This window comes from Maniola jurtina, chromosome 3 (assembly GCF_905333055.1).
Source record: "Maniola jurtina chromosome 3, ilManJurt1.1, whole genome shotgun sequence".
In the NCBI taxonomy this organism is placed as follows: Eukaryota; Metazoa; Arthropoda; class Insecta; order Lepidoptera; family Nymphalidae; genus Maniola; species Maniola jurtina.
Genome location: NC_060031.1, coordinates 1,336,760 through 1,358,530, shown reverse-complemented (window position 1 = coordinate 1,358,530; position 21,771 = coordinate 1,336,760). Strand labels below are relative to the sequence as shown.

Here is a 21,771-nt window from a genome sequence, read left to right as displayed (position 1 = left end):
TCAACTTTTTCTGCCAGTGACACTGCTCCATCAGTGAGCTAACCCAAGATAAGTAGAAAGAGAATACGAAACCCTGCTGGCTGGAAGTCCAAGATTGCTAAGGCATTACGGAATACAGGAAAAGAGTATGTTTCTTTAACAAATCCTGCAAAACTGATCGCTGGGCGTCAAATCCGTCCACCTTGTGGCGACAAATGCAGGTTGAATTGCAAAACTAAAATAGACGAGATGGTAAAACGAGATATTTTCAAACAGTTTTGGCAGTTGGGTGATTTGGAGAGGCAAAGAGAATTCATAGTAAGGCATACACAAGAAATCAAACCGAAATATAGGTACATCACTTCTCAAAAATTGAGGGCTTTGAATTCGTCTTACTATTTTGAAAAAGATAACACAGGATTAGGTTATGTAAAGAGTTTTTAAGGCTACGTTGAGCATTTGTGACAGGTATATTAAGCCGGCCCTTTCAAAGAAAACAGATGGTGATTTTATGGAATCTGATGCACGTGGGAAGCATAGTAATCACCGCAAAATAGACTCTGAAATAAAAAATAGTGTGACTGATTTCATAAATTTTGTTTTGTTCATAAAATTTTAAACAGTTTTTGTTTTATGTAACTGTTGTTTATTTGTTTTTAATTTATAACAGTTTGTGTTACTTATAATTGTTTTGTATCCAACAAACTTTGCCATTAAAATTTCTTATTTTTTGATTAACAGAAGATTATTGAAGATTTTTTTTTTGTTTTTTTTTGTGATTTACATGTTATAAGGGTCCAAAACGAGTACTAGTTTAAGTTCAAAATATAAGTACCTACTGATTTTAGTAAAATGTTGTCTTTTATTTCTTTATTAATTGGTATATTCCTAAAAACAAAACAAATGGGTCATTATTGTTTATTGAATTTCAATAAATAAACAGTAGAATAATAGTGCATTATTTCAGAATCAATCAGTAAAAAGGACGTAACTCAAAATAATTATGTTTTATTTCGTTCAGTCATTCCACAACAGTGAATTAAGTCAAAAAATGCATTATTTTGCATTATTAATGCGTTTACAATCAACTGAACTTGATAATGCTGATACGCATTGGATTCTTTACATGCAATGTGCAGAACATTCGCAATAACTGTCACATAACATGAGATAACGGTTTTTCGTCGATTCTGAAAAATAAGCTATTTAGACTTAGTGCAGTGTTGTTCTGGGTGTGCGACATATTATCACATATCATAAAAACGTGCGTGTGTGAACTATATTATTATTATTTAATGTGCGTTGATGTAGTCACTATGTACATCCATTGTCGACCTACATAATTTTCTTTAAAGCAATACTGTTTTTGTGTGCGATAAAATCATTAAACGTCCTTACACACTATACACTAGACTAACCTCGAACATTGTTAAATCTACAAATTGTTACATAAATTTTACAAGTCTACTTGTAATACTGGTTTATATGGTACATGCTAGCCTGTGGCCTGCGCCTCCGCGCTCCGACGGCGAGTGTCTCGCCCAGTTACAGAGTAAATATTCGTGGCTACCCTGTACGCGTTATTAGATACCTATCTTATTGTTAGTATATTATAACGTTTAACTAAGAGATTAATTATATTAAACGCGGCCATCGGGCCGAACATTTCCGTGCGATAGCGATCGACATCGGCGAAGCGGCATTGCCGTACAAAAGGAAAAATAGCTCTCACAGGTCACAGTGTAATAAATGGTTAAAATTTTCACCAGTATAACATTTTTTTTAATGATAATTATTAACAATTTCGCTGCACCCACGTCGATCTACTTGGGCTAAACGAATTAATTGTTTACTATTAGATATTACCATAACTTTAGTTTCCTACTAGTAATGCGTGGCGTCGCCACCTAGCCTAGCGTAACTCGAATGAAACGATAACATCCTAAATTGTCAATAAAATAAACGGAAACTGTAACATACTAGAGGCCGCTTCGCAATGCAATGCGGTGCTTAATTTATTATAATATCGAGTGATATCTTATTTTCAATTTTATTTACTATGTGGGTACATTTCGTCGATTGGACATATCAATCGATAACATTTATACGTTTTTACATCAATAGTAAGTATACCTAGACATCTAAGCTATCTCGTCTCTAAGTTATCGCGTCCACCGCATTGCACTGAGCGGCTCTATTTCAACATACTCGTACATCTTTCACGTCAGCGTAAATTCGTTTCAATATAATAATATCAATATACATATATATATCTGATAAAATTCGAAATAACTTATAATATTCACATTAAGATTACTATTTTAGAATATGTTTACTTTATGATTCTAGATACAAAAACATTATTCGAGTACGGTTCGAGATCTCAGCGTGACAGTCGATCGACGAAAAATCAATTTCCTAAAACATTTTCACTAAAACATTGAGTAAGTAGATCGTTTGGTGTTATCATTACTGTAGGGTTAGTACAAGATTTTGCATCTCACTAACGTTGATAGAATAATTCGAGCGTCGAGACACATTGGCTTTAAAATACCTCGACTACTTTATTTTAAAGCAAAAGTTCGTTCATACAGCTGCAGCCAGCGCTCCAAGCGGAACCTTGCAAAATTACAATCAGTGGTTCTGAATCTTAGACCCTCAATCAAGGATATTTAGGTCCATTTTACTCTGTCACCACGATCTGACTGTTTCCACGATCGATTTTATCAACGTTTGGTGAGCTGTAACATCTCATAGTAACCATACTGTTCTCTCTCGAAGTCGCGTGTAGCGTGAAGTCGGGCGTATGTTCGGAGAGGTGATACAGTGCGATGAAGTGTCTCTCCGAGGACGGTTCAGCCCGCCTTCGCTCCACTTGCCCCAGGTACGCGGCGACGGAACGGGGACCAGTGTTGCCAACTTAGTGCTTTCAATACTAGGTTTAGTGTATTCTTTGATATTTTAGCACTTAGATTTCGGTTTTATTACATAATGCGCAATTTAGTGAGTTCTTAAGAATGCCTTCTGCTCAAGAAAGGCAACATTGATAGGGTAGAACAAATAAATAGTCTTTCTCGTTAAAGCTACAAATAGCTAAAATCATGAAAAACAAGAAGCAAGGTCTCATAGTAGGTACAAGTAAAGAAAAACTACGAAACTTGTTAATATTATATACTTAGGTCACTATCGTACGCCCTTATTATTTATGACTGGTAGTACTATAACTCATCCTTGGCCTATCATTGTCATGTTAACATGGCACCGATTTCAGTGGATATTAGCAGAGGTATTTTATTTTTCTATTTGGAAAAGAACTTCTTTGGCTATTATTTTAAATTTTAAGTGCATTTAAGTACATTTTTGCAATGCCAAATAATTTTATTTGACTAGTGATTTGCAACGCCAAATAATTTTATTTGATTAGTGACTTAAAGCTATTTATTAGGGCATTTTCGAGGTCGGTTCAGTGCATATCCTGGGGAGCAGTTGGCAACACTGAGGGGACACTGAGCTTCGGATCCGGTGACGTCGCCGAGCTCGCTCCGAGCGGGACATTAAAGCTTCGACGAATTATATTGTTATTATTTTCAATTTGTTAAACGCCTATCTAAATCGTTAGCTACTCGCGCGAAGTCCGGGAGCTCGACGCGAAGGACCTCGGCACCGCACACACTTACAGCTATACATACATATTATAACGATGACAACGTTACGTCAACACTAACATACAGTCATACGGGCCGCTCCGCCGCCGGCCGCCGAACAAAGATAAGAGTTATAAAGCGTATTGATTCAAAACGAACGTAAACATTTCAACACAAATAGGGGCCGGCGGCGGCGCGGCGTACTCTCGAATTAACGCTATCAATATACAGATTATTTTTTCAGTCATATCGTTAAATATAAGTGCAGTTCGATTATTTACATTCGCTAACGGATACGTGTTCACATGTCGCTACATGGTGCGCGGCGATGGCGGGCGCGCGGCGTCAGTGCGTGTACTCGGGGAAGGCGGCCGCGCGGTCGCCGGCGACGGAGCTGTCGCCGGGCGAGCGCGGGGAGCGCGGGGAGCGCGGGGAGGGCGGCGAGGGGAGGTAGTCGCGCCCCGCCGGCAGCGCCTCTTCACTCGCCCACCGGGCTAACTGTTGTTGAGCTTGAATAAATTCATCACTAGAAAATGATAGAGAAGAGGAACGGAGAGTCTAGGCGCGTCGCTGCGGCGGGCTCCCGAGTCTGACTACCGACTGACTTATGACTGGGAACATAGTACTGGGCCGATCAATGGAAACTTCATTTAATGGAGAGCCTCAGGCGAGGCTGACTCCATTAGTGATGTGGAGATTAATGGAAACTGACTGGCTGTGTACAGCCGATTCTTGATGAGAATTTAGAATCTGATGACATGGTTATGACTTATGACCAGTCAATGTTCATGAATAGAGTTTTGCATCCGTTCCATCAAATGGGTACAAATTAGAGGAAAATTTTGTGCAATTTGTAGAGCAATCTCAAATTCATATCCAGACTACACGCTTACAAATGTATGGAAATCGTTCTCTGTAAATCGCTTATGATCATAGATAAAAGATCATAGATAGATCTATGCTAATGCACATTTGTAAGTGTGCAGTATAAATAAATGAGTATTTGGGAAGAAAAGCTACTTTCGGATAAGGTTATGTCACTCCGACGATTTTTTGCTGAGCTTTCTATATGACTGAACTGATACCATAAGTGTCAGTCAAGTTGGCTGAACTAGCATTGATACTAATTACTATAAACAGTTCACTAAAAGTCAGACAAATCAAACAGTGGCGTACAGGTCATAGTGGAATAGAAGCACTGCTTAGTAATTATAGTAACCAGTGCTTTCCCAGGTTGATAGCTTAATGCTCATCATGTCAATAAAAAGATATTGCCATTTTAGGTACATACCTAAGTTTTAAAATTGTACACGCCACTGAATGCACGGTAACCTTGTTCGAAAGCAACTTTGATTATTATGTTCTAAACATAATTATATTAAGTATGCTGTTTTTTAAATAAATAAGAGAAAATGAAAGCCAATTAAATAATTCTACGGCTGATAAAATAATAGTGGTTTTGGATGTGACTCTTGGAGCCCGCCAGTGAGTTAAATGAATGTTGATAGTGTGATGTCACTGTAAATAAACTGTTAGACAGAACATTTCTTAGTAAAAACTAAGGTGTGATTTGATCATAGAAATCCACATGACATTTTGGATAAAAGTCGTTTTCAAGTACTGGGTTAGCTTCACTAGCTTCATACCCATTAATTTCATTGTCTTCCTCAAAAGCTCATTAAAATAAAATAATAAAGCAATAGACTGAAAACAATTTCAGCCTTTTTGGAAAGTTACGTCTTAGGACTGAAAGTATGACTTATCAAAATTATACTATTTTATCATGAAAGCCAACTCTTGTATTTTCTGTATGTAAAAATTAGTGTCCATTTGTCAGTGTTTTAACAAAACTTGATCAAATTAAAACTAACAAAGCGTTAACATCATCACCTAAAGATATTCGAGCATCACGCAGAATTTATTATTATACAGTTTGTCATCATATTGCGGAACATCTTCAATTAGTGCGCTATATAGTGCATCGTGCCCCTTTCATGCGATCTGCCTATTGTGACAAACTAAACTAACTTCAACTATACCATTAGATTCTCACCTCTTGCTGTCTGCGACATTACGCAGTATTCATTGAACAGTATGTCATCATTTAGGTCATCTCCAACAAGTGCCCTTTGCGTACTATGTGCCTGTTAGGGTAAACTAATCACTAAATTCAACTATACGTTAAACTATCACCTTTCGTTACCTGGGGCATCACACAATATTTTTACCGCCTGAGTCATCTTCAACTGGTATGTTGTTAGGGCAAACTAAAACTAACTACTAAATTCAAGTCAAATATCAAATTCTCACCTCTCCTTGTCTAGGACATATCGCAGACTTTCCGCGATATCGGTAATCGTGATACCGTCGGGTGGGACACAAAGCACCCCATGCACCCCGATCACTTTGTGGATATTGTGTGCTCCATGAGAGTCCCACCTTTCACTGAGTATCACTTAGTATTGTACCTCATGCCATCGTCTTGGTCATCTTCAACTGGTGTGCCAGTGCTTCGTGTGCCCCATTTTTCCCGTGCGTGCTATGTGCCTGTTAGGGCAAACTAATACTACTCCACTAAATTCAACTCTACCGTTAAATTCTCACCTCTCGCTGTCTGGGACGTCACGCAGTCTTTCCGCATCAGCGGTTTCGTAAAGCGCGTCATCGTCCGGCGGGGCACGAAGCGCCCCGTGGGCCAGTGCCGCGTGCGCCCCATGCGCCCCAATAGCCCCGTGGGTACTGTGTGCCACGTGGGGTAATAAAGCGGGGGATGTAGCAGCTGGCGCCGCGAACATGGCGGGGTGGTGACGCGTGCTGCCGCGGAAGCGAGGATAGCCGAAGCGGGATTCTTCCTCGCTGGGACCGATACGGCCTCGGCAACGACTGTAGATAAAGATTTCCAACGTATTTACTTATTGTAAAAGCTATAAAATTGAAGTTTCTAATATCACCTGCTGACCCATCTCAGCTTCGCTCAGATAGAATTTCTCAAAAACTTTTCTCAGGTATGATTTTAAGGTAATACACAAAAAATCATATAAGCCTCTACAACCAATAGTTTGAGCAGTACGTTTATTCTTTTATTTAATTAGATAAAAGAAAACGGCTATAGATTGAATTGTTAAACCCTTTTTTAATTAGATAAAAATACGTGTTAGCGACATAATTCAATGAACTTGTCATACTGATTAAAGTTAGGCTGTGGTAATATAATTTCATGGTAACTTTGATAGGATTAGATTTATGATAATAAATTTTCTAAGAATCCTTATTGTTAGTAAAAAGACGATCCTACGAAGAAGTGGAAAGTGGGTGGAAGTGGAAGGCAGAGGACCGCGTTTTATAGCGTGATGTTGAAAAAGCCTTTGCCCAGTCGATGGAAGATAAGTGGCTGGATAAGGAAGGGCAAAGGGGTGGCGCGCTGTTAGCAAGGTTCAGCAGTGAACGCAAGTATGCTATACCCTCAGTACAAGATTTTGCTTCACACCAACGTATTTTATAGTCGCAATACTTTAGTCTTAAAATGAACCTTAACTGCCTTATTTTAATGCTCAAGTTTGTACATATATTAAGTGCCAGCGCTCCAAGAACTAGAACTCCTAGAACTTAATTTTTCACTTTATATCAAGAACATTTAGGTCTATTTTACGGGAGACGTTATTTTGTTTCGACTCTCGAATACTTTCAAAGTTGGTGAGAAGTAAAATCTTATACTGGGGGTCTGAAGACCTCATATCAAATAACTTACGGTGGCACCTCCCCCTCGATCCTATAGTGTCGGTCGGCCTCCGTCTCCGACATCCGGATGTCCTCGGAGCCCGACGGGCTCATGTGCCTGCTGGAATGGTGTTCCAGCTGCCGTATTAGATCCTCCAGGTTCCTGATTCGGATGGGTCCACACGGTGGAGCCTCATCCTCTTCATCTACTTCACCCCTGGAATTAAATGAAACAGGATTTTTTATTTCTTTATTTTTTATTCCGACCAAATTAAATCTGCTATGGCCAGCAAGGGGAAGTGGCGAATGGTCTTGAAGTGCACAACATCTGCTAAGAGTACGATGAAGAAGTAGAATCTTAATATCTACCTTTGTCTTCTTAGTTCAGCTTCGTGAATCTTCTCTGCGCTGGGGGCCCGTTCTCTCTTGTACTCGTACTCCTGCAAAGCTCGCAGGTCTCCCGAACCGACGGCTGCTCCAGCGCTCGCCCGCTGCGCTGCGGCCGTCTTCAGCGCCACGATTATATTCTCGTGGTAGCCATTTAGATCCTGGAATCAATCAGATGTTCTTGTTAATGATTTATCGAAGACTAGGTGATGCCTGTTATAGCGACCGCGCACTGGAAGCGCAGCGCTGAAAGGTGGTCAGCTGACGACATCAAATGAGTCACAGGGGAGTCGTCTGGTGGGAGGCTTCGGCCGTGGCTGGTTACCACCCTTTTTAGGCGATTTAGCCTTCCGGTAAGATGCCGTGTAGAAACCAAAGGAGTATGGGTTTAATGAAAACTGCCATCACCTTCCTGTTTAGTCCGCTTCTATTATAGACTGCATCATCACTTATCACCAGGTGAGATTGCAGCCAAGGGCTAACTTGTATCTGAATTTAAAAAAAAAATGAGGGCTGATGGTTCAAGTTGCGCCAGACAGTAATAGGTATGTCCCTACAAGAGACCTATATCCAGCAGGAACGTCTATCGGTTGGTAGTGATGATGATATAGCGATGATAATACTCTTTTGCTTCTTACCTTAAACTTATACTCCATATCAGCAACTGCCCCCGAAGGTTCTTGTCCGTCAGACTGTGAGCCAGCTTCCAGCTGTTCCGACTGGGAGTCATCTCCCCACTTGTCTTTGCCGTCCACCGCACCATAACCATGTTTCTTGAGTATGCCCTTTTCAGGGAGCTTCGCCATTGAGTTGGGCTGTACATCTATGAAGGCTATATCTTCTTCACCTGAAAGTATTATTATTTAATTTTTATTTGATTGGAAAAGAATTCAAGATACAGAAGACAAGCAAGGAGCAATATCTTAGTAGATAGTCTATGGTGAAAGAATTGAAGAGATTGCGCGGTAGAAAGAGAGGTGTTTATCAAATTTTAGGCTATGGTCACGCGCTTTTCACGGCCCAACAGTTTAACCGATTTTGATGAAAGGTACGGAGTTAGCTTATATCCCGGGGAAGGACCTTTTATCCCGGAAATCAAAGAGTTCGCCCGGGATTTTGAAAAAACCAAAATCCACGCGGACGAATCGCGGTTTTGTATGACTGAAATATTTATTATATTTACCTGAATGTGTCGGTTCATCTTCGCTACCAGAATGCACACGTTTCATTTGCTTGTGGTCTCTGCGAAAGATAACACAGTTCATATTTAATCGGCCAAAGTTTAATCAAAAGCAATTCAGCAAGAATGGAGGCCGCATGCTGATGATATTTTATGAGTTTCTTTTTTATTCTTAATGAAAAGATCTTAATTAACTACTTAATCTGATGCTTTGCCAATTTAAATATTTTTGGATCTCGTAAATAAAAGTTTTAAACTGCTTTGAGTTTGACTAGGTAAGTTAAAAATGTTGTACAAATTAATTTGTGTTCATTTACGGTATCTTTTGGGGCCAGCATTTTATTTGTATAGGCTCAATCAATCTTTCTACGCTATTCAAATACACTCGGTTTTGTGTGGGTGCTACTACAAGACAACTACTACTAAATTGTACTTCTAGAAGGTCAGTACAGATAATTTTGTAGTTTTTTATCGACCCACCCTTATTGCACTGGTGTTGCCAGTACGTGTCGTGCACAGTTGGTCTACAAAAACTGCGTATATACAGATAAAAAACAAACAAGTAGAACAAGAATTAAAATAGGACAGTTTTTTTTGAATAAAATCATAATATACTAAATTAAAATACTTTCATAAGCTACTTCTATGATTCAAACTCAATCACACTTCAAAATAAGTAGGTACACCTACATTCTTAGTTAATTTAAAATGGTACCAGATTATAACAAAATTATAACTAAATAAATATGCTTTGGAGGTTTGAGGTTAAAATAATAACTACGCCAGATAATAAGAGCCCCTGAAGTTAATAATTTGTATTTTTGTGATTGGCAACTCACGGATATCTGCTAGTGTTGCCAGCTCCCGACATGTGATTCCCGTGTCTGAAGATCACTCGCTGGGAGTCCCCGCGGCTGGGAAATTTGGAATGTTTTAAATTTTGCTCTTCTTTACCCAATCGGGGAATTACCCTGCCCATGGAAATATTTTTTAAAGCCTTTTTATGAACATAAACAAAATCTCATAAACTCTTTGTTTATGATAATAAAATATATCTACTTAAAAATTTTGCTTGGTTTTATTTTACAAGCAATTTTATTTTTGATTCTGTATAGTTGCGAATCATCAATATTCTACAGCTGGCTACTAAAAAATCTATAATTACATTAGCTAGTTGTGCTTAGTTAGTTTGTCTATTTGTGCATGTCCAAACCTCATTTGTCCAATTGTGACTAAATGATTTACAGGTGTAAAAAAGCGTGTCCTTGAACGCATACTGTGTGATTGTGCCCTGTCACACTGTACCACGCAGCTGTCAAAATCTGCTTCGAAGCGTAAGTACTTGTACCAAAGCTCAAAGTGATGAAAGCGGAAATCGTGTGAGCGAAAAACTTTATGAGCGGTGAGGCGTCAAGCTTAGACATACCTGAGTAGATTTCTGTTTACACCAGTTCCGATAGAAGAGGAAAAAGTATTTTAATTTTAGGGAAAATAAACAGGGGTAACTACGTGCTCTAGATTTTACCTTTTTTTTCGGGAAAATATTTGACTGTGGCAGCACTTGTTTGAAAGTAATTATTATCATTGTGTTTTACATCAATGATTAGGGATTTCAAAATCAACGAACTTATCGTGATAATTTACAGTTATTATCACATACGCGTTTTAACATAATTAAAGAAAATGACGTTAATTAAACAATTAAAGGATAAAGTTACTTTTCATTAACCTTATTATGAGGTAATTTAGACTTAATAGCGTTGCTCGGCGTTGGTTTTATTAGGTATAATTAACGTAATTATTATCTAGAGCACGTTCAACTTAATATTAACTTAATGGGACTTAGAATTAAGTAAGTATACAAAAGATAATAATATGACAACACATTATACCGGAGAATTATACAGAGAAAAAAATAAGTGAAAATTTGGTGTAAGTACATAGATTTGTTTAATTGTGTGAATTGTGTAGTGAAAAAGTTAGGTTGATTTTGTTACAATATATCAATTAATAATAATCAATAAATTGGATACGAATTCTAAGAAGAAATGTAAAAGCATACTTTAAGGTCGGTTATTGACCAATGCAGAATTGGGCATCGGGTTTAGCAGACCAATCAGATTCTTACTAGATGACGTGAAACAATTATCACGTCATTTCTTAAAAATCTGATTGGTTGACTGAATACATCTCCTTTAAGTGGATACCGGGTTTAACTATTGATTTGGGGTTGTAGGGTAGGTTAAATTATTACAGGTAACCCAAACAGAGCACTGGACGAGGTTAAAGTTCTTAATTATTCAAGGAAATTGTTGCATAGAATTTGATCTAAGGAAATATTACTTAATCAAAGAATTTGAAATTTAAAAGGCTGGCACGGATCTTGAGGCATGAGCGAAAATGCTATTTGCCGAAAGGATTGGTGTGTGCGCGGCAGACTGTATGGAGACGCGTAACCAATGCTGGAGCCAGAGTATGACGTGATATGATAGCCAACCAATCACGGACGGCGTCCGTCACGCCCTGCCATTGCGAGTTGCGACTTAAGACGTATAAGTACTGTTATGTTTATATTCTGTGCCCAAGAGCTCTGCGCATTAAGATCAGGCCTTTACATCCGTGCCGATTATTATATCTTGAGGAAGGGATGTTCTATTTTCATACTTTGATATGACATACCTAAAGGTATTATTGAAGGAGTGCAGCTTTCCTCCGTCGATTGAGATGTCCTCTTGAGAGTTGTTGGAGGTGGTGGAGCCGGCTGCGAAGCTCTTCGCGATTGGCTTCTTCACGTAAGGCGGGTCGTATTTCGGCAGCGTGCTCTTCTTCCTGGTGTCGGCGTGGCGTGGAAACGCACACTCAGATCAATCGATTACGTTTAAAAAGTCGGAAATATCAAAATTGTAACGGAATCGAGAACACCTCAGGGTTTTTCCACAGAATTCAAAATAAGGCAATAGAAATGGTACCTATACATAATACCAATGGTAGGTACAATGGAACCTGGAAATAGCTCGACGGCGCGGCGTGTCTATAATCTTGAGCAACTCATACAAATCTCTAGCATCCGAAGCATCTTTGTGGTTATATATTTATTTTCCGTTTCAGGCACATTAAAGTGCTTTCAAAAGTCATTAAAATTTAAAGCTATGCTAATACAATTATGAGCACTGATGTTCTATTGGACATACACGCTTGCTTCATGCTACACTTCTATTACATATTTTGAATTCTGTGGTTATTTTAGTAATTTTGGTATCGTGTTTTCGTTTCCGGATTGGATTGAGTGGTGTGGATGGAAACTGACAATGAGGATTGTAGAGTATACTTTTGTTTGATACAAGGTTTACTTCTTCATAAAAATATATTACGCGTACTATTCTATCATTATTTATTGTTCTCGATCTGAAACTAAGGCAATTATCGATTTAGTTTTTCATTACTTATGCGTGACAACTATTTATATATTTATGTTAAAAGTTATGATCCTTGAAATATCACTTCACTCTTGAGTATGTTCACGCTCGACTTGCCGTAACCATGGAGAGCACTCTTAATAACATTTCATCTTCAGGACCTAATTAGCATAATCTTCTTTCTTCTCTCTGGGCTGGTCTCTGCACTTAAACGTTTCCGTCTGTTGTGCGTGCATTGCCTCTTCCCACCGAAGTTAGAATAACATGTCTTATGGACTGGAGTATCATTACCATCAATGATAATCTACGTCCAGAATTCTAAGCAAATGTGAGACTGCAAGAACTGTGTTGTGTTGTGCTTTAATGTAGTCTTCACTACACAACTTATAAAGTTGACGTTTGTTTCGATTTAGCCGCCTACCTTACAAAGCTCATAATATAATTTCAATATTTAATTTCATCATAATATTTCAATATTTATTTATCTTACTTCATTAAAAAAAAACTTCCTGTCTAATGTCTAGTATGTCTTTACCTTGAGTTTATTAGAAAAAACCACAGTAATTAAGTGGGTATATCACTTAGTTGTAACTTGATAAACTTATTGACAAAAACCCAATGCTATTTTATTAAGCCTAAAGTACAATGCTATAAATTAATAATTCAGATTTGTTTAAACATAACAGTGGTCTCAATATACTTAGATCTGATATAAAATAATATTTTTCACCAAGAAATCGATTATGAATCTAAATTATCGGAAGCTCTATCGGTATATAACGCATGGCAATCGAAGGTGTGTGAATAATTAGCTAACTTCATACTTAATTTACAATACCAAAGTAACTATTGTACTCTGTCAGTTTCCAGCCTTAACCTTTTTAAACTAAATACTTTACCAATGGTAGAGTGACAATTTGTTTGGGAATGACAACAAATTACTTCATCATCATAATTTACTTTAAAATATTTCAAAGTCAATCCAATTAGAAGTTAAAGACTGGCGCTTTTGGATATCATAAATCAGTTAAATACTTTTCAAAGGCATTTAATTTTTGGACAAAACTTCAATTTTTCGTTTCATTCCTCATGGGAATTGATGTTTATGGAAACATAATCAAAAGTTGATATTAGCTTAAGTGATAAGAATCTTTCCAGTAAAAAAATAATGTTCCTCTAATAAAAGGCAACGGCAAAGCAAAATATTGATACTAAACTCAAAAAATTTTCATTAATTTTTTTTTTGGAAAATAAAATAACGTGAGTGGATTTTTATTGGAAAGATATAAATTATACTTAAATATATATAACATTAGGCGTTTCTAACTAGATAGACAGCTGCTTGAAAGAAGAATCCGTGCATCGCACATTCGCTTTTCGTGCAAAAGTCATAAATTGATTCAGTGTGTGGTGATGACGGTGATATCAGAGTCGAGCGTGCTATATCTTCGTATGATGTTTAATATCGGTCATATCTCGATTATCAAAAAAAAACCACTACGTAATTATTTCAAAAAGAAGTAATAAATATTAGCAAAAAATATGATGATCTAGTATGAAGGTATCGTAGACAGTAGAGATGCAGCGTGACCTGGTGGATGAAGATATAGCCGCGACCGCGCCGTCGGGCGGCTGTCGGCGGCGCCCGGCGACTCGGTCTCCGACCAAGAAAGGAAACGAAAACGAGTCACAGTTCACATAAGCCAATGCATACATCCAAGAGCCCAGAATCTTAAGGGTTTGAATCGAGGTGTCGCTCGAGTACAACGTGGAAAGCCTCGTCGGCATGCAGCGAGCGGCCGGTCGGCGGCGCGGCGCGCGGCTCGCCGAGCGGCTCGCCGAGCGGCCGCGGCGCGAGCGGAGCCACAGAACCACAGATCAAATGCAGTAGCGCCACCCGCCAGCTAGCTCTACGACGACAACGTAAACGACATAAAAAATCTCCAAATAATCAAAAAACGAAAACCAATCGTCGACTTTAAAAACGGAAACACCAACGCTAACGTCTAAAATAAACATATAAGTATACGAAGGTGACGATTTAAATTTCTTCTTAAAGACTACCTTTGGTCTGTTTTCTGCTCACTAACCTTAGGCACAGGGAGAAGTTTTTGTGTACTACGACTGACCTGTAGCAGAGAGCGCTCAGCGCAAATACTATGAATACCCCCCCTACCACAGACATGAGCACCGCCACGAGGAATACCGTGTTCGAGCCGTGGTAGTTCTCTGCACCCAAAGAGAAGGAGTAAGTCACACGCGGGCCGACACGCTCGTCGCCGTCCGGGCATCGGCGCGGACGACGGCGCGCGCGAGCGGCGCCGGCGGGACCCGCACACAGACACGACACGCAGGCACGAGCGAAGGCACAGTGCACAACACTGAGTACCAGGTTACCTGAAGCAGTACGCTATCCAGGCGAAACCCACGAACACGGACAGCACGACCGCGAGTAATAATATCACCATGGTCATGGTGCTCATCTTATTCCCCTCGTGCTCACCTGCAAGAGAGGGGTCCCGCGCGTTAGTGCGCCGGCGCCGCCCGCGCCCTCGTGCCCTCCGAGCAGTGCCCCTCAGCCCCGGGGGCGAAAACTGACTCTCACAGTGAAAGGCAAGTACAAAACGCGGTTTGAAACAGTTTTGAAGAGCAGTGCTCGGATTGTTTGGCCAATGGTATAGTATACAGTAATAGCAACGGAAAATAGTAGGGAGAATGTTACAGATAGGAAGGCACCTGAAATCATATCAGCAACACATATTAGTATACACCAGTTAAAGGAACTGTAAAAAGAAAGCAAGATAATCATAAATCAGGAAACCAAATACATCGATTCACAGACAGCAATAAAGAAAGACAGAAAGTATACAAATACAACACAGCAAGTTTAATGTCATCAAGATTAGGAATCATTGTTGTAATGTCTTTAGTATCAGAGATAGTGAATAAAATACTCATTTGTCTTTAAAAACTTTTGTCACTAAATGTATTGAGATATATGTAAATTCTGTGTCAATAAACTTGCTATCTTTTACTGTGTTTGATTTTTCGTATCAGCCTTCAAATACTACATTTACCAAGGAATCGTTCTTCATAATATCATTTGTATGAAATATACCTACGACCTGGCTTATTTCATCTCAGGATATAAGATACTCTTTCGTTGTGCTATATTTTCTTAGCTACACAATCAATTTCCAAAATTTAATATTGGCGGGAACAAGTACTACAGAATCATAATTATTCATATTTGGTTTTATCTTAACATTGCAGATGTTACCTACTGAATTTATTAGATATTTATCATTTCATCAATAGGTAAGTATTACGAATAAGAATTCATTTACATATCTACATCGTTAAATTGCATTATTATGAAGGAATATAACTTCAACTGATATAAATATTCTGTAAGAACTGGTATTTCAGTACCTTTTTATTATGTTTAAAATATGTTTCATAGAATTACTTGTAGCATTATTTTACTGGATGATCAATTTGTGCCTTGGTCAGATAGAGTTTTCCATACATGAATTCAAGCAGGAATGGCGAGATTAATTCGATTAAAACTGAGATTTACATGAATAATATAAAAAAAAATTACAATTAATTATCATCATCTATGTTTATGATTTTATGCCCATAAATAGAAAAAAATTGGTTTGTCTATGCCCACGACTGGACAAAAGATACGTTCGTTTGCATAGAAGAGACGGATTTCCAACTTTGAAGACTCACGGACAATTCTGTGCGTATTGTTTGTTGGGCACTTATTCCGTTATTTCTCTCAATGGATGCAGTTTTCAACTCGATTATTATTACCACTATTATATTATTACCACAATATTAGTACCACTGGTTCGCAATGCCTTTCCTACCGAGAAGAACCAGCAAGAAACTTGGCGGTTGCTCTTTTCAAGGTTTGATAAACAATATTATGCCATGTATAAAAGCAATTGAAGTCCCGCGCATTGCTGGAGCGAATTGCTGGTCAAATCCACGTTTTTTTATCATTTACGTAATCTTCGATTGTATAATATGCTTTTCTCAGGAGCATATTTTAAAAACTTTGTAGAACCGGCAAGAAACTCAGCAGTTACACTTTGCAAAACGCAAACTGATGTACATCACTACATATATGTAACAAGTGTTTACAATACTTTGTGGGCTGATGAATATAAAGGCAATTATTGCTTTCATGCAACGGAATTCGTCATAATCTTGACTTTATTAATGTTGTTTTGCAACTTGTGTAAATAAATTTATGCAATGGAAAATCTGAGGACTTTTTCTAATCTAAGTGTAATTTCGAACCCACCGATTTTTTTTTACACGACGAATGCCTTGAGACAATGTGTACAATGAGTTTTTAGATTTGCCGTTACATTAATGTAAACAATGTATGAAAACACAGTTATTCAGTAGTGGTTAGTGTAGAGGCACTAGCGAGTAATCATTTTAGAGGCTACGCGTGCCACGACGTAGCGTAATTCGTTAGTTGCCCCTAGCCTCTTGTAGCGTGTTGTACTTTCCAAAGAAATTGTAACTTTAAATAGTGAATTATAATATATATTTTTTTAGTGTTCATTTGTTTTGTTTTTATTACTACCCTGGTAGAGAACACGGCGCTACTATATATCCAGCAACATCAGTCGTACATTAAATATATGTACAATAAATACCTGTACAAATATACCTGTACATTGGTGACTCGGACTTTGAACTACCAGGGTAGCGCGTGTTAATTTTCTTAATTAAAATAAAGTAAAGTAACGTAAGCTAGGGCAACTCAAATTAACACGTGTAAGGAAGTGAAAAACTAAAAAACTTTAAAAATGGCGCAACCTACGACAGTAGTGAAGGATGAAGACACGTATTTAGCGTCGATATCTATCACGTCGAAAATCCCGGAGTTTTGGACCGACCAACCTAGGGTCTGGTTTATCCAGCTGGAAGCAATACTGGCACCACAAAAACAAGGAGACGCATCCAGGTATAATATAGTGGTATCCAAGCTGGGTAAGGATGTCATACAACAAGTGACGGACATCCTCATCAATCCTCCGGAAGAGCGTAAGTACGAGGTACTTAAAGAAAGGTTGCTGAACATATATGAAGAGTCGGAGAACCGCCAGATACAGAAGCTCATCGGGGAGATGGAACTGGGTGATCAGAAACCCAGCCACCTCCTCCGGAAAATGCAGGATCTGGCCAGGGGTAAAATTAATAGTGAGACCCTAAGCATTTTATGGCAGAATCTGCTACCAGCAGCAGCACGAGGCGTTCTGGCTGCGACAGAAGCTAAAGATCTAGATAGACTAGCCGTGATTGCTGACAAAGTAATGGAAACTATGAAGTCCCAACCAGTAGCAGAAGTGGCAGCAAAGGAGGCGGTACCCGGAAATTCGTCGATGGCAGCTGAAATAGCCAGGATACATGCAAGGTTGGACCAGCTGGACAGGTCCAGAGACAGTTGGCGAGGCAGGCGAGGTCGCGGAAGGTTCCGTGGTCGTTCGCGTTCCCGAGGACGAGAGGACAGCAGGTCCAGACGTACCCCGGATAGCCCGGACTGGCTCTGCGTGCATCATTTTAGATACAGGCAGAGAGCTAATCGCTGCGAACAGCCGTGCACCTGGAATACGAAGCAGGAAAACTAGTGAAGATGCAGGTGGAACCGGTGGGTACCTGCGTCGAATTAGGGAACCACCGTTTATGTATTACGGATAAGGACAATGGCATACGTTATTTAATAGACACAGGTGCGAACATTTCAGTGTTGCCTAAAAGTTATAAATCAGTGTGTGATAGTGCAATGAATAATAAATACAAACTTTATGCCGCGAATGGTAGTGAAATACAGACTTTCGGAACAAAGACTCTAGTGTTAAATTTAAGATTGCGTCGTGCGTTTAAGTGGACTTTTGTAATAGCCGACGTTAAACAACCCATTTTAGGAGCGGATTTTTTAGCTAAGTATAATTTGTTAGTAGACTTAAGAAATAGACGATTGTTAGATCAAGAGACTAACATGTATGTAATTTCCACTATAGTAAACTCGGAGCATTCATCTATTTTTACTATAGCCGAGTCGCATCCATGTTATTCTCTTCTAAGTAGGTTTCCAGAATTGACAATGCCAGCGACGTTCAAAGAACCACCACGTCACAGCGTAAGACACCACATCGAGACTTCAGGACCTCCGGTGCATGCGCGCCCAAGGCCGCTGCCGCCGGACCGATTTAAAAAGGTAAGAGAAGAATTTCGCCTTATGCAGGAAATGGGTATTTGCCGCCCGTCAAAGAGTGCGTGGGCGAGTCCTCTACACGTTGTACCTAAAAAAGATGGTAATATAAGGCCGTGTGGAGACTATAGAGCGCTGAATGCAATTACGAAGCCTGATAGATACCCAATTCCTCACATAAAGGATTTTACGTTTATTTTAGCCGATAAGAAAGTATTTAGCAGGATTGATATTAACCGAGCGTATCACTTTATTCCGATAGCAGAGGATGACGTGGAGAAAACAGCAATCATTACACCTTTTGGTTTATTTGAATGGCCATGTATGTCTTTCGGTTTAAGAAACGCAGCACAAACATTTCAACGTTTCATGAATAATTATGTTTTACAGGATTTAGAGGCAAATTTTCAACAAAATAACCCGGATTGCGCAAATTATAAAGCAGAATTTGTTTTTTCATATTTAGATGATTTAATAATAGCTAGTGAAAATAGTTCGCTCCACGAAAAACATTTAGAGGCCGTTTTTGAAAGACTACAACAAGTTGGGTTAACTATTAATTTAGCAAAGTGTGCGTTTTCACAAGATAAAGTTGAGTTTTTGGGTCATGAGGTGTCAGCCAGTGGCTTAAGGCCGTTGCCAAGCAAGGTCCAAGCCATTGTAGACTTTCCCAGACCGAAAACGGTAGAGGAACTTCGTAGATTTCTAGGCATGGTAAATTTCTATAGAAGTCATTTGCGTCAGGCAGCCGAATATCAAGCTGAATTAAATAAGTATCTTCACGGAGCAAAGAAACGTGACAAAAGTAGTATAGTGTGGACAGAAAGTGCTATTCAAGCTTTCGAACAATGCAAGTTGAATTTACAGAACGCTGCTTTGTTAGCGTATCCGATAACAGGTCAAGTGCTTGCTATAATGGCAGACGCGTCAAATAGTTGTGTTGGAGGCACATTGCAACAAAGAGTAAATAACGAATGGGTTCCGTTAGGTTATTTTTCGAAAAAATTGACTGACACGCAACAAAAGTACAGTACCTACGACAGGGAGTTACTTTCGCTTTATTTGTCAGTGCAATATTTTAGGAACATGTTCGAAGGTAGAGATCTCGTTTTGTATACAGATCATAAGCCGTTAACGTTTGCGTTTAAAAAGCTAAGTAGTAGTAAAGAAACGCCGCGAAGGACCCGTCAGTTATTATTTATTAGTGAGTTCACGACGGATATACGCTATACAAAAGGCGAAGAGAACGCGCCCGCGGACGCGTTATCGCGCGTTGAAACAATTTCGTGCCCGTCAGTACTTGACTTCACAGAAGTGGCTATTGCGCAAGCGAACGACAAAGAGCTCACAGAATTGCTAGGAACAAAAAACGGTAACACGAGACTAATAAAAATTGACTTGCCGAGTGTAAATAAGCCCATTGTTTGTAACTTGCGAGGCGATAAGGCTAGGCCTTACTTACCAAAACAGTTTAGGCGTATCGCATACGAAACAATACATAACCTAAGCCATCCAGGCATTAGAACAACAAGGAAAATGGTAACTAATAATTATTTTTGGCCTGGGATGAATAAAGATATAGGTATTTGGGCTAGGTCGTGCATAGAGTGTCAAAAAGCAAAGGTTCACAGACACACTATGTCACCTTTAGGGCAATTTGCAAAAGTAGATAGAATGTGTCATTTACACATTGACATTACAGGTCCATTCACTATTTCAGAGGAAGGCTACAGGTATTGTCTTACAATGATAGATAGAGAAACGGGTTGGCCGGAAGCATTTCCAATTAAAGATATTTGTGCGAAGACAGTAGCCAAACTCGTGTATGAAGGATGGATTACTAGACATGGGTGTTTTATTAATTTGAGTTCAGATCAAGGAAAGCAATTTGAAAGCAGTCTCTTTAGACAGTTAATGAAATATTTAGGGGTTCATAAGTTTAGGACGACACCGTACCATCCACAAAGTAATGGCATGATCGAACGATGGCATCGTAGTTTTAAGGCCGCCTTAATGGCGAGATTAAAGGACAATAGATCGTGGGTTGAAGAAATGCACACCATTATGATGGGACTGCGTGCAGCACCACGCAGTGACACAGGGGTAAGTGCCGCGGAATTAACCTTTGGGCGAACTCTGAGGCTCCCTGGAGAATTTTTCGAACCATCGGATAGTAAGATAACGGACGGTGAGGAGTACCTAAAGCAGTTGAAACAGGTAATTAGTAATTTAAGACCGAAACCCGAGACACAGAGAGACTCTCGAACTATTTTTGTGCACCCTGCTTTAAAAGACTGTAAAAAAGTTTTTGTTAGAAACGATGTAATGCGTAAGTGTCTACAACCACCGTATGACGGTCCCTATGACGTCATAAAGCGGTTGGAAAAAGCATACTTAGTACAGTTACCCAATAGACAGGCCCTTATTTCTATTGACAGGTTGAAACCGGCTTTTGTCCTGGATATCAAAAATCCACGACAGACGCCGGATGAAACGACATGTAAGAAAAAATGTAGATTTAGTGACGATGATGTTTTGCCGACTCATACAATCCGTACTACTCGGAGTGGGAGAGTCAGCAAAACGCCCGTTAGGTATCAGTAGAATAATTTGAGTATCAACTAGCAATTAAGCAATAAGTATTACGAAATAAGTATTGTAAAATGGCCCCGATCCGCATATATTATTTTTTATTTTATTCATGTATTATTTTTTATTAGAAGTCATAACTAAACCTTATTATTGAGAGTGTTAGAGTGGTTGACGATTGTTATAGTTTATTGGATAGTGTGTAAATGTAAAATGTAATGTAACCAACATTCGAAGTGTTGAGTGCTACGTAGGCTGGATGGCGCGGGCATAGCAACAATTGTAAGTGGACTTGCCACAGCGACCCCGTCGCCACCCGCTCAAGTTGTAGTGACTTATCTCAAGTATAATGTGTTAAGAGATGTACCATGCATCGAATCAAAGGAACACTGTAACTGGGTGACGTGTTTAAATTATGATTTGTTGGGTAAGCGGATCGGAAACATTGCTAGGGTTGTCGAAAAATGAAGAACGAATATTGTGAAATAAAATTAAGGTTGCGGAAATTTGTATTTGTTTAATTTTTATTAAGATAAAAATTTGGGGTGGTGTGATGTAGAGGCACTAGCGAGTAATCATTTTAGAGGCTACGCGTGCCACGACGTAGCGTAATTCGTT

At 39.1% G+C, this 21,771-nt stretch overlaps 1 protein-coding gene and 1 long non-coding RNA gene across 17 annotated transcripts in view; one reads left to right on the top strand and one right to left on the bottom strand.

The window, feature by feature from the left end:
- Positions 1–220: 220 nt before the first annotated feature.
- Positions 221–11,113, top strand: LOC123881080. Its single transcript, XR_006799405.1, has 4 exons — positions 221–231; positions 1,201–1,204; positions 1,335–1,341; positions 11,019–11,113. It is a non-coding gene; the product is annotated as an uncharacterized LOC123881080 (long non-coding RNA).
- LOC123881043 (disintegrin and metalloproteinase domain-containing protein 22) overlaps positions 3,348–21,771 on the bottom strand; it is a 407,047-nt gene continuing 388,623 nt past the window's right edge. For 6 of the 16 annotated variants that reach the window (XM_045929573.1, XM_045929574.1, XM_045929579.1 and 3 more), the window contains 10 exons: positions 14,414–14,552; positions 11,587–11,736; positions 10,334–10,345; positions 9,747–9,878; positions 8,911–8,969; positions 8,366–8,574; positions 7,710–7,888; positions 7,372–7,557; positions 6,228–6,506; positions 3,348–4,149 (listed from right to left, as the gene is read on the bottom strand). In XM_045929573.1, coding sequence (XP_045785529.1) covers positions 3,969–4,149; positions 6,228–6,506; positions 7,372–7,557; positions 7,710–7,888; positions 8,366–8,574; positions 8,911–8,969; positions 9,747–9,878; positions 10,334–10,345; positions 11,587–11,736; positions 14,414–14,552 — 1,526 coding nt within the window. In that variant the 3' untranslated portion in view covers positions 3,348–3,968. The remainder of the gene's footprint in view (positions 4,150–6,227; positions 6,507–7,371; positions 7,558–7,709; positions 7,889–8,365; positions 8,575–8,910; positions 8,970–9,746; positions 9,879–10,333; positions 10,346–11,586; positions 11,737–14,413; positions 14,553–21,771) is intronic. The other 10 variants (XM_045929577.1, XM_045929588.1, XM_045929581.1 and 7 more) reach the window with 8 other exon arrangements.